At 32.9% G+C, this 14,079-nt stretch overlaps 1 protein-coding gene and 1 long non-coding RNA gene across 3 annotated transcripts; one reads left to right on the top strand and one right to left on the bottom strand.

Moving 5' to 3' along the window:
- Nucleotides 1–3,795: 3,795 nt before the first annotated feature.
- Nucleotides 3,796–6,742, bottom strand: LOC146933095 (uncharacterized). The gene is made up of 5 exons (XR_015007332.1): nt 6,434–6,742; nt 6,269–6,364; nt 5,456–5,921; nt 4,879–4,978; nt 3,796–4,386 (listed from the first exon to the last, which is right to left on the bottom strand). It is a non-coding gene; the product is annotated as an uncharacterized LOC146933095 (long non-coding RNA).
- Nucleotides 6,743–9,573: 2,831 nt separating this feature from the next.
- Nucleotides 9,574–12,842, top strand: LOC146933094 (uncharacterized). Of its 2 annotated transcripts, XM_085704831.1 has the most exons (3): nt 9,574–9,634; nt 10,028–10,740; nt 11,374–12,842. In XM_085704831.1, exons 2-3 carry the CDS (start codon nt 10,036–10,038, stop codon nt 12,646–12,648), a joined length of 1,980 nt encoding a protein of 659 aa, XP_085560957.1. In that variant the 5' UTR covers nt 9,574–9,634; nt 10,028–10,035; the 3' UTR covers nt 12,649–12,842. The 2 variants fall into 2 exon arrangements, with proteins under 2 accessions (XP_085560957.1, XP_085560956.1); XM_085704830.1 differs by lacking the exon at nt 9,574–9,634 and having other exon boundaries at nt 9,956–10,740.
- The last annotated feature ends 1,237 nt before the right edge of the window (nt 12,843–14,079 follow it).

Below are 14,079 nucleotides of genomic sequence, written 5' to 3'. Positions count from 1 at the left end.
ACTTTTTTATATAAGCAAATTGTATATCTTGTATTTTGATACGAAATATAAACAAAAATAGAGTAAATATAAGAATATTTCCTCTGAAATAAAATATTTCTATTACAATACATATGGTGGGATTTGGTCAAAAAGAAAGCGAAAAAGTTGGTCAAGGGTCAACAAAAGTTCTACTAACGAGATTTGGTAAAATATTTCTAGTATAATTTTTTTTTGTTGCGAAAATAAGTTTCTAATTATATAGTCTTTCAATTAATTTTTTAATTATAAGTTCCTTCAAAAAAATTATTAGTTTTTTATATTTTAAGGCTCTTGTTTTTTTTAGGGAATTTTAAGGCTCTTGTTAACGAGTGTTCCGGGAACACTCTTAAACGATTTTAAACGAAGAAATTATTTTATAAAAAAAGTAAAATATTTCGATTTCTAATGTATTGATTACACACACATATTTTCATAAAATGTTACCAAGAGTGTCCGGGGCACTCGTTAACATATCCCATATTTTAGTATTGTATGAGCAGATTTTTGTGAGCATAACTCAGTTAACATAAACATTGTATTATATATACATGGATCATCGTTTGAGCCCCGAATTCTCACTTATTCATCTCAAAAGATTAAATTTTTAGTAGATTATTTGACCAAACAAAAGATTATGTGAGCAAGTAATGGATTTAAAAGAGTTATAACTAACTCTAACCATGCCATAAATGTTAATCGGTTCCCTTTGAAGGTCTCTGAACATTGTTTGGATCTCCACACCCCTAGTTGCTTTTTTTTTTTTTTTTTTGTCTTAATTGCATTTTTAGTTTTCTTATTTCATCTTTGTCATGTCATTTGGTTAATAAACAAGTGTAGTAATAATTTATTAACTAGTGCCCCCGGGTACTGGTTAAGGAAGCAAATGTAATAATATTTGCCTTGAAAGTTGTGTAATCAATGCATTAAAATATTAAAAAGTGTCTTTTTTGACTTTCACTTTCTTCTTTTAGCTTCCTTAACCAGTGCTCCGGGGGCACTCGTTAACATTTTCCAATAAACAATAGTTTTACTATGGTTGGGTAAAAATAGTGGATGGATGATAAATTAGTTGATAACTTATATCTAATGATTGATGATTGATAGCTTATAGGTTATAAGTTATAGTTTTTTGTTGTTGAGAAAATGTGATAAGTTATAGTTGAGAGTGGTGATTGTTATCTTATTAGCTGATTAAGTATTTGGTAAAATTAGCGGTCAATTACCTGATAAATGTAAAATGATCGTAAAATAACATTTTTGATTCATAATAAAATTGATGTCAATTAATATTTAAATATTTATTTTTTAGATTTTTTTGGACCGAGTCTCTCTTTAAAGAACACTTTTCTGCCCTCTCTAGAACAAATCCGCCTTTCCCTTCCGTCTATCCAAACTTGTCGTTCACGATGTAGATTCCATCAAAGGTGGTGTGACAAGACTCTTTCTCCGCACCACTGTTTCATCCCTCTGGGGTTGTTTGAACAACATCATTTCTGATGCTCTGCCTTTCCGTCTGGTTTCATCGTCGTTTGTCACCGTTTCGAAGGAGGAAGGTTGGTGGTTGTGTGGCCTTGCCTTTGTTTTCTGATTCTATCCACATCTCTGTTGAGATGTGCAGTTACCAAGGCCTTTGGGTTGCCGCTACCGCGCTGATGGATTTCTGGTTCGTTCTGGTTCCAGCAATCTCTCTTGTGCTTCATTCTGTTTCTAGTTTCTCGGTGAGAGCTTCAGTTCTCCTGGTTTTGGGATTGATATGTGTGGTTTCCACTCGGCTATGGTTTCGATTGGTGGTTGTTGTTAGTTTGTGCTGAATATTTGGGGTTGTTTCAGTTTTGAATGTTGGCTTAGTTTTTTGTTTTTTGTTTATGTGTTCGTACTGCTCTTTTTGTATCGTTGTATTGTTTGTTTCATGTTTTTGGGTTTCTGTTGTTTGATTAGAGATTGGGTGGATACAAATGTGGTCCCTTTTGCAGTGGTTCAGTTCCGTCAACCTGAAAATGTTATTTGGTTACTAACGTGTTGCACTCATCTCTTGGGTTCAAACGCGTCTGCCACTAACGTATTGGATTCATCCCACGATATTAGTTCTCATGCGTCTAATGCTAAAAAGAATTTGTATGCTTGCTGTTGTTTTCAGGGAGTCATTGACACTTGGATTATGATACCGCGTTGGCGGTTGATCCATTCGCTATTATCGAAACCCTAATTGTTCTTGCATATGTTCACTCAACATTTTTTTTAGTAACTTAGTTTCGCGCCCGTACGCGGGTTCGTTGGGCTGCGTCTGTGTTGAGTGAATTTTTGTTTAGAATAAATTAGAGGTTTTCAACTTGGTTTGATTTATTATGATGTATTCTCGTTTGGGTTGTACCTGGATTTATGTCCCTAGTCTTTGCATCTCTTTATTTTAATTTATTATAATTTTCCTTTTTCCTAAAAAATATATATTTATATTGTAGTAATTTACACTTAATCTTAAATGCATTTTTAATCCCTATTTTGATATTAAGGAAAAAAAAAGTTAACTTTTAGTCCTCTGTTTCTAAAACAAATTTTCTGGTACTCCTAGTAGAAGCTCTTGAGATTTTTTTGAAAATGCCTTGAAATCCAAGCCTTATATCTAAAAAAACCAAAATCTGAATCTCAAACCCCAAGTTGAAATCTTGAAAATGCCTTGAAATCCAAGCCTTATATCTAAAAAAACCAAATTCTGAATCTCAAACCCCAATTTGAAACCAAGACAAAAGACACATTTCTTAAAAAAGAAAAAATAGATTTGGAATATGGATCAGGGAGAAACAGAAAAATTAAAAGCCACAAAAGCCACAATTGTTTAATTGTTCAAGCTCTATTTATACTCTCAACTAGATTTTCTCCGTGCATCGAATCATAAATTTTGAACAATTGTTTAATAGGTAGTGTTAACTTGTGCCCTTAGGACACATGTTAAGCAACCTAAAATACTCCTTCCATTTCAAAATGAGTGTCGTTTTAGGTGTTTACACACATATTAAGAAATGCAATGATTAAAAGAAAGAGAATGGTTATTTTACCAAATTATCCTTATTAACTATTGGTTAGTTTTAAAAGTAATACTTTGGAATTAGTGTGCAGAGTATTAATTGGAGGGTACAATTGAAAAAAAAAAGTTATTATTGCATTGGAAACTGAAAGTGACATTCATTTTGAAACAATTTTTTTTGGACTAAAGCGACACTCATTTTGAAATGGAGGGAGTAATAAATATTTTCTAAAATTTTGTGCATTCAATTTATTAAAAAGATAAAGATTTTTTTTTTGACAAAAGATAAAGATTAATTATAATGCACACATTCCAATATATTATTTCTATATTTGATTACTTATATCTTACAGGCACAGGTTAACATTCCAATTTATTTTGATTATAAAAATCATAAAACAACAAAATAATACTAGTAACATTTATATTGGTCAATGGAGTACTATGTTATCATTATATTTAATAGACTTTACTAGTATATTATTATAATTTGTACAAAAAAGTATATTATTATAATTGTTACGCTTAGCCAATGGAAGTTGATCTTATTGGCAAGAAGTTGGTAGAAATTGTTAAGTTATACTCAGTAAAAATGTGAATTCAACTTCCATTATTAACTTACACTAGATCCCCTACCCGTGCTGACGCACGGGCATTTATAGTGTGTAATAAAAGAAAGTAGAATATAACATATAATATCTGTAGATGTCGGAGAAAGTCAAGTACAAAATAAACTTCAAGGCTCTAATATATAGTGTCTAATAAAATAAAGCAGAATATGACATATAATATCTGTAGATGTCGGAGAAAGTCAAGTACAAAATAAGCTCAAAGGTTCTCATATAGTTTAGATGTTTATGCATTTTGGAATACTTCCTTGTATACCCAAAAATTCCTTATACTTGAGGAACCTAAAAACCAACCATCCTAAAAATTAAACCGGAAACCAATTTTCTGAGCCCCGAAAGAGGCCAAAAAAACAGAACAGCAGCAGAACAAATGGAGCTTGAAAACCACCCAGACTTCTCACTAAGCTGCTCATTCAAAAAACAGCAAAAACAGACCGTCCAAACCCAAAAACAGCAGATCATATCAGCCTGCCAGCACAGAAACAGCTGCTGACAGCAGCATACACACAGCTAACAGTCGCACCAAAACAGTCAAACCCACCTGAACAAGCCAAAAAAACAGACCTGCAACCAAACAGATCCCGACTGCATATTGAAAGCAGCTAACAACATATTGCAACCAATATTATAGTATTACTCTGCTACTCACTTGTGCAGATTGGAGATGCTCCGTTTGAAAACTAAGCTTTGAAAGAGGAATTGTCGCATATGTACCTAAGCAAATATTGTTATAAATAGGAAAAATAACAAAAGTAATGTGGAATAAATTAGAAGCAACGGAGCAAGGTAATCATCAAACACAAAATATCAATGAAAGATTTATGTTGAGACTTCAATATAACCAGAAGCAAAGTACAAAACAAACTAATGTTAATAAAGAGAAACAAATTAGTGAGTTAGTATAATGAATTAACTAAAAACAACTCAATGCACCCCAATGTAATTTCAATTGACTTATTCACTTTCTAAATCTACCTTTTGAGAAATCATGATTAATTGAATGAATATATTTGTAAAAACATTTCAATTCATTATAGTAAACTTAATGCTAGGGTGTGCAATGGGGTAGTCAAGACTACTTGACATAAACTTAATGCATTCTGAGTCATTAGAAATTTTTTTTGCAATGAGCTGAAGCATTCAAATCATGATTCAATAAAGAATAATCAGGGAGAGTGCAAAACACTGATATTCAATTGGATTTACCTTGTTAGCTGCAAGTGTTCTAAATTTGACCTTCATCTCATAAAGATAAGCATCATTAATTTCCTCTTGAACATGCTCCTAAATAAACGTGCAAGATTACCTATAGGCAGTTATAGCTAATATTGATGAATTTTCTTCTCCAATGAAATTTGCAAGGCACACAACTATCTACATTAATAAATGAAGTATCACTGTGTAGGATTTTTGTAAAAAGAACGTGCAACATATAGAGTCATAGTCACATATAACATATCCTCCAAATTAATCAGAGTGAATTGTACTACTTTCTTCAAGGGAACATTGGATGTAAGCAATACAGATAAAATCGATAAAGTTTTAAGATAGAACAAACATCAAAGCCAAGATATCAAGTAGAACAAACAAAACAAAATTTCGCCTAATATGCCTTTGATGATCTCTAAGAAAAAGTACGATAATTCAAAATACTACTAAACCATAATTTGAAGTTCAAACACATCAATACTCAAAACAGACACAAACTATCAAAAAATAGTGAAACAAACATGGATAATTTTCTAGAAACATTGCAGCACATTGTAAAAAAGAGTAGGTGCACCATTGCTTGCTGATGGAGGTAGTTTTGTTCAAATAACCAACATTGGAGGTGCCATAAGATATATCAGTGTTGTTAGCTTCAGCTGTTACTCCAAGCTTGATCCATTCACCTTCTTTGAACTAACATTCCTTGCAAACTTGCAGCCACGCACCTGAAAGATTGCAGGTCATATCTTTAGTCAAGCTGAATTTCAATAAACATTTCCAACTAAACATATCAGGAATAAATTAGAAGCAACGGAGCAAGGTAATCATCAAACACAAAATATCAAGGTAGTTATCCACGAACCAGCCAACATATTGTTGAAATTTTTCAATCCATCCAAACTATCTATAAAATAAACTTTCCTATTTTTCTTTTCCACAACAACCTCAAACTCATTTTGGCTTGGATCACAGAGGATAACATAAGGAGCAACTTGTAATCCAAACATTCTTGCAAAACAGGCAGGTAGCTTCCCCGTTTCCTAATTATAAAGATTATAATTATCAGATTAAGAGTAATACAATAAGAATAACATACATTCAAAAAGCAAAATTATTTACTAAAAATAGAATACTTGAGAATCAAAACAGTATAGGTGCATGAAGATAAAATACACTTGATAATAAAATTCACAAACGTTGGAAATCTGTATCAGTTAAGACCATCTGTTTTATTTCCAAAAAACTAACATAAGCATGAATTCGAATTCCAAAATTTTAACATAATAATTTCACATTTGCGTAATTGAACATTTATAAAGATAAGTGGGCCAACAACAATTCACAGTCGGATATTAATAACAGGATATAATGAAAAGATTAAGCAAACCTGATGCTTCCGTTAATCGCCGAAGAATCTCTATCAGGTTCCAATTCTTTATCTCTGCCGGCGCCGGAGAATCTCAATCGCGATAAAAAAAGGTGCCTAGAAAAAATTCATCAAATCCTACTGAAAACCCATAAAAAAAATTAGAAAAAAATCTTCAAATCTTACTATATAAATACAATGCTAGGTTGAAGTATCCCACATCAGCTCCAGTCGCTCCCACATAGCACAACTGCCACGATAACAAAAGAACGACGGCAAAGCTTGGTGCCGGCCATACGAACCATGAACAGGAGGAAGCTCTGTTTCCAAACCCAACCAAACCACTAACAGTAGCGTCTCTCTCTAGGAATTGTTAGAGATCGGTTTTGAAGAACCGAATGAGATGAGATGAGTGTAGGTTGAAGATGATCTATGGAAAAATGAGAGAGAAAAGATAAAATGATGTTTCCTTCCTTGGTAATGAACATAAACACGATACCCCAAATACATGCAGAGAGATCATAAACTATAATAGTTTTTTTTTTGGTTACATAAACTATAATATTAGGGTGGATTCTAGGGTGAGGGTTCAACTAAGTCCCTCACCGGTGGACCATGAACAAAATACCGTTGGATTTAATTAATGGTACAGAGTTGTTGAAAATAAAATTGAGAACAACTTTACATTTCCACACACAATCATGTCCCTTTCCATTTCTCTTCCTCAACGGCAAAAAATTCTGAACAAAATGGTTTGTTGACATAAATTCTTTTCACTGTGCAACAGAAATCAGAAGTTGCATCTCTTTTACTTTTTTTAATAAGCATTTTCATGCTTCTTGAAACCGTGCAAATTTTTTAATAAGCAAATTTCAGTTTCAATTTGTTGCACGTAGCCACCCCTCCCTACAAAATTGATTCATCACCCCCTTGATTTCATTCAATGCATACATGATTTGATAATTAAAAAAATGAACTTTTCATCTTCATAATTTCATCGAGAGAATAATGAAACATAAAGGATTTATAAATTGAAAAGGAATGAAAACATCTGCAACAATTTCAGACATATCCTCTTCTCTTCATCATAACCTTGAAGTTGGAATGAATCAGAACTAGTGAACTCGCTGATAATTATATGAAAGCCTTTTTCATTGAAAAAAAAAAACATGAAATTTTGAATGGTGTGTTCTTCGTAGCACCGATGGAACTTGAACCATAAATTTTCCGTCCTTGATTCATAGACAGCACCTTCATTCTTCAATTAAATGTTTGTATAACCCAATAAAAAAACAAAGTGCAGAAAAAGATGTTGTGAATAGAAACAAATAAGACAAAAGACATTGATTACTGATCAATTCAATTTTGTTCATATTCATTTAGTATCATTCTTAATTATTCATGGATGTTTCAGAGGTTTCTTTTGAGCATTCTTCATGGATACCAATGGGGAGATATATGGGTAGTATTGTGTGTGAGAATGTGTAGATTTTCTTCATTTTATTTTTAGCAAATGTGAACCTTTGATTAAATCTGATGGCATATTTTTCATGGTCCACCGGTGAGGGACTTAGTTGAACCCTCACCCTAGAATCCACCTAATATTAGAGTACATGGGAAACACAGCAATGCATGGGAAAATACAAACTCAATAAATCAAATGAGAATATGGGTATTAAAATTTGAATTTGAAATGTCTATTGTGATGCGTGTAGATTATCATCTGGAATCAACGGTTGCGATTAGCATAGATTGAAATCAATGACCACCATACATTGGCGCCCAAAATCATTAGGATTAGGGTTGTGAAGTTAGGCTTACAATGTATGTTAGGATTAGATATAAGTAAGATGAAGATACATTGGTAGATAGTCTATAAATATCTTTGTCAACATCCTCTAAACCTTAAAAGTTGAAATATATCTTGATCATAGTGAGTCTAGAGTACATAACTTAGGTAAACTTTCTCTCTTAAAAAAAAATTGTTACACTTTTTACGATCGTAAAAATCCTTTTCTTTCTCCACCTTGATCTATGTTTATCAAATTATCATCACATTTTTTGTTTGACAAAAAGGTTTCATCACATGTTAGCTACGCAAGAGTTTGTGGCTCTCTATCGACGTATGATGTACCGCAAATGTTTGTGAAACTCTATTTTTGGTGTAAACAGTGAACACCACAAAAGTTTGTGGCTGCCTGAGTCCATTGACCAATATATATATGGCGATAATTTTAGCTACGCAAGTCATGCTGATTAAATATATATGGAAGGAAATTAGGAAATAAGTCCCTAAAACTAGCAAAACCAAATAGTTTATGCCCTCTAATTCTCTATCCCTTTTTTTGGCAACTCGTTCTTTATACCATGCCACAAACGACATATAATCTTTCAAATTTCCGTAAGTGAATGAAAGCAATCGCAGCGGGGTCCATTAACTATAATTATATTTTGAAGGATTAACTATAATTATTATAATTCAATATATAACTATAATTTGTTATAACCATTTTCTAATACATGTAACACTACACATTATTAAAGATAAATATTCCCTTTAAACATAGTTGCTAGCAATGACACTATGATATGCATGGTTCGAAATTCAAACCCCAAATTTCTCATTTATTAATTTTGCTAGATGAATTTCTAATTATAAAGTTATTTGACCCTTAAAAAAATATTGTTTTCTTCCACAATATAAGTCATCATAGAACCAAAGAAGTTGAGTCCAACATAAAAAGTTAGACTCTTATATTTAGTATGGGATCTCTAAATAGGATTATCTTTAATAGAATTGAGGAACACTAAAGAAAGTCCATATAATAAACAAGTTGTCTCATTTTATTTGTTGTTTTATGATTTATCGTCATAGTTGTCTATTATTCTATTATATACTTTTGATTGTTGTAATTTATCTTTTTCATATTAGTGAAATATAATTTTGTAAAATAAAATAAAATAATTTAATAAAATCAACAAAACTAACTACGTTTACTTACTAGTTACGTGTAGTAAGTAGATTACAAAGATGGTGACTCCATAAACAAACAAAAAAATAATTAACGATATTTATGTGTGCAATATAGCACACGTTACAAAAAATGATCAAATTAAAAATCCTTTGGATGTCCACTGAGCTCAAAGTACAAGAGATTCTCAAATCTCAATCCTTCTTTTTAACTTTTTCTCCACTTATAGATAAGAAGAATTTCTCTCCCTACAAATCCTTTTCCTTCATTTTGTCTTCTAACAATCATAACTTCATGCCACAACAGTTGTAGTTTTGTTTTCCTTAACTATCTCCTAGTCACCATTTAGCCTGCAACCAGCCAGCAATTTGTTTTGGCTACTAACTTTAGTTCCTTGTACTTCACTGTTTACAAGGTTTATGTTCCTTCCTAGAATTTTCATCTCATTATTTACTTGAGAAATGATATTTTGACACCCACTTTTTGACAACTTTTGGACAACTTTCTCTCTCATACTCACGTGATGTTGTTATCCTCTTTCTTCCTTTTTCTCTCTCCATTGTTTTTGACCAATAAGAAGTGAAAAAAACAAGGTTGTCAACAAAGTTGTCATCAAATGGATGTCAAAATATCATTACTCTATTTACTTTTCCAATAACTTTCACTTTTTCATATCCAAGAGAAGAATAAACATAAAGCATATATATATATATTGAATATATTCTCCTAATAATTGAATGGTTTTTCACTTTATACTTTTTATGAATGAAAGAGTCTAAAAAGCCACTTTACTTTGTTTCTTCAACAGTGATTTGAATGGCACCTTCTTACTTTCCTCTACGTTGGGAGAGCACAGGAGACCAATGGTGGTATGCAACACCTATTGATTTAGCAGCTGCAAATGGTCTCTATGATTTAGTAGCTGAGCTTCTCCATCATGATTCAAATCTTCTCATTAAGCTCACTTCTCTTTGTCGAATTCGTCGACTAGAAACTGTGTGGGATGATGAAGCTCAGTTTGAAGATGTTGCAAAGTGTAGGTCTCATGTTGCAAAGAAACTTCTGCTTGAGTGTGAAGAAACAGCAACAGGAACAAACTCTCTCATTCGTGGTGGATATGGTGGATGGCTTTTGTATACTGCTGCTTCTGCTGGTGATTTGGAGTTTGTTTATGAATTGTTGAGAAGGGATTCTTTGTTGGTTTTTGGTGAAGGAGAGTATGGTGTTACTGATATGCTTTATGCTGCAGCTAGGAGTAAGAATTCTGAGGTATTCAACATGATTCTTGATTTTGCTCTCTTGGGAAAAGATTGTGGTATTGTTGAATTGGATGAAGGTGTTGGTGGTGGAGTTTTCAAGAGGGAGATAGTGAATAGGGCTATTCATGCTGCTGCTAGAGGAGGGAATTGGGAAATACTTCAGAAGCAGCTTCTTTTAGTAAGTGCTTCTCAGATTTTATCTTATAGAGATGTTCAAGGATGCACTGTTTTGCATTCAGCAGCTGGAAGAGGCCAGGTTGAGGTAAGGACTCACATGGCTTAATTAATACTTTGTTTGTACAGTTAAATATTAACATGAAAAAATGTAATTTGCTTTTAATTGAAAAATTTATGACACATGAGAAAGACCTGCTTGCTATGAAGTACTGACATGGATACTCATACATTGACACTAATAATATTTTGAAAATTGAATGTAAATACATGTGTTAGCATTGTGTCTCGTTGTCGACTATGTCACATTCTAAACACCGGATACGTCTTTAATCTGAGTTATTTGTGCTACATAACCTGCTTGTATGATCCCTAGAAACCATATGATTTTGTCTCTAAAATTGTAGAACCGGACACAATTTGATCCTGAAATTGAAAATCTTCGATCAAATTAGTCTTTTAGAGACGATATTGATCAACTTTATAATGTGATGGGGAGTTTCCATTTTTAGGGACAATTTTATAATTTTGTTAATTTCAGTGGCCGAATTGCTCTACCGAAATAGTGAGGGACTAAAATGAGATTCACTCAATCTTGTATACATAGACTCGAATCACAGTTAATACTAAATAATCTAGGAATAAAAGGAGGTTTTCACATTTGAATTTTTAGCATGTGTGACATATTTTCATAATCTTAATTAAATAATTAATGATGCAGGTGGTTAGAAATCTAATTGCATCGTCGCCTGATATTATAAACTCTACTGATGCACAAGGTAATGCCGCATTACATGTGGCTTCTTACAGAGGTTACCTTCATGTGGTAGAGATTCTAATTCAAGCATCTCTCTCACTAACAAAGTTAACCAATCACAATGGAGACACTTTTCTTCATATGGCAATGTATGGTTTCACAAATCCTGGTTTCTGCAGACTAGACAAGCACACTGAGCTCATGAATGAGTTATTACTAACCGAAAAGGTTGCGAACATAAAGGACATAATCAATGTCAAGAACAATGTTGGGAGAACAGCAATTCATGTAGCTGTGATTCATGATGTCAAGTGTGATGTACTTGAATCAATGATGTCTGTTGCATCAATCGATCTTAACATTCGCGACGCAGATGGAATGACAACTCTTGATTATTTGAAAAAAAGACCAAGATCAAGATCTTCTGAATTATTAATCAAGAAATTAATTTCATCTGTAAGTTTCTATAATCGTGAAGATTATATGACAAGAAACACAATTGTGACTCATTTGAAAACTCGTCATGGTATTGGAGGTAGTCCCGGAACTTCATTTAGAATATCAGATTCTAAGATACTCTTACACACATGCAATGAAAATGATCAAGCAGGTGTAGAATCAAATTCATGCTCAATTGAAGTAGACAGTAATTATGAGTCAGCTGAAAATTCCTCATGTAACAGCAAGACTAGTGGTGTTAATTGGGCCGCGAGACGGTTAATGAACCTTCTCAAGTGGCGTAGAAGAAGAGAGACAAAAGAAACCTTAGAATTTGAAGACGATGATTCTGTTAATAATTCTGTAAGTTCAAGGAAAAATGATTTGGAAGAATTTCCAATCTCATTAAGGCAAAGATACTCAAAACAGTGCTCTCTTCCAAACAACAAAAGAACACTATCCATAAGGACTTTACTTCCAACTCCATCTGCAAAAAAATATTTCACTGCAGGCCTAATGCAAGGTGTAATTAAGGTAAAGACACAAAAAGAAGGGTCTAATTTGTCTCATTCTTCAAACAATAAGCACAAACATGTTGATACACTGGGACTGCCCTCTTGCTCTAACGGACCAATAGATGGTGGGGGTACCCAGCAGTTGAACTATAAGGAGAGAAACTATAATAAGAAATTGATGAACAAGTATTTTTCTTTTGGAGCACAAGGGCAGGCTTTGGAAGATGCAAACACTTGCTCAATGTCAAATCACAGTTCTAAGTGTTTCAGTTATTTCGTTGCATAAATGTTACTACTGGTATCATGGTGGATTGGACAAAATCATGGTGGTACTGTGATTTTGTTGAAACTATAGTGGATAGCTTTTTGTCAAATTTACCGCGATACTAAACAAACATTATGTATATATGAACTTGATATGTTGTGAATTGTGATATAGAAACTAATAAGCCAAGGCTACAATTCAAAGCACTTTATCGATATTTTTTTTTTATAAGCGCGTTATCAATGCTATGATTTTTTATATGATCAAATGCCCTTAAACTCAAAAACTAAGATACACTTTTTAGTTTTTTCTATCAAAAGAGTTAATTTAAACCCCCATCAAATATTACATATATGAAGCTTGTTTGGTTTAGCTTCTAGCCGCGCGTCTAACTTCGTTTCACTGTGAAAACACAAGAAGCTACTATTTGTTGCTTTAGAAAAACGTGTATCCATACCTCATTCTACTGCAGTTCCAAAATATGCTAAGCGTGTTTTAGGTTTAGTTTCTATCCACAAAAAATATACAAGAAACTATTATTTATAGCTTGAGAAAAAACGTGCGTCCATGACCCCTTGTATCGTGCGTGTTTCCAAGCAAACCATAAAAAAAAAAAAATTGTGATTTACATGTTCTTTCTTTCATACGGAAAAGATAGAGCAATAGAGAGAATGGTATGAAAAATTTACTAAATTGTTGTTTTTGTATAAATTAATAGCAGTAATTAGAGTTATATTTTTGAAAAAAAAAATTAATTATCTAGTAATTTGAAATGAATTTATATTGAAGTATATAAACTAGAGATGGGAGAAGACTAAACCACTCTAACATAATAATAATAAATACTATCTAACATTTTTTCTTAAACTCACGATGCATTAACAGGGAGCATCCATAGTTTGTCAATCAAAAAACAAAAGTGTATAATAGAATGTGTCTTTGTGAGCAAATCAACAATATGCAAGAAGGATGAAACAAATGATAGAGTAAATGGCAATGGTGACACATTGAAGATGGTCACGTGTGAAGTGACAATCAATCTCAATGCGTCTCTTACGTTCATGAAATACCGAGTTGTGGGCAATTTGAATAACACTTTTGATATCACAATACATAGGAGTTGGTTTAGACAAATGGACACCCATATCATAAAGTAACCAATGCAACCAAACTATTTCAGTAATGGTTGATGTCATAGAATGATACCCCGCTTTTGTAGAAGTGCGAGAAACATCCTCCTGCTTTTTACTCTTCCAAGATATGAGAGAATCTCCAAGAAATATACAAATCTTGTGGAAGACTTATGGTCAGTAGGATCACCAGCTCAATTAGCATCAAAATAAGCACATAACTCTAGGGAAGAAGCTGTTGCTGCCAGCGTTGTGTGGTTCCTTGTTTTGGGTGGGTGCTGCTGGTTTGGGGATTATTTAAGGCTTATGTTGAGGACTGATG

Source organism: Medicago sativa, chromosome 4 (genome assembly GCF_051527215.1).
Source record: "Medicago sativa cultivar Bolivia chromosome 4, Bolivia_mono, whole genome shotgun sequence".
Taxonomy (NCBI): domain Eukaryota; kingdom Viridiplantae; phylum Streptophyta; class Magnoliopsida; order Fabales; family Fabaceae; genus Medicago; species Medicago sativa.
This window is presented reverse-complemented; position numbering and strand designations above follow the sequence as displayed.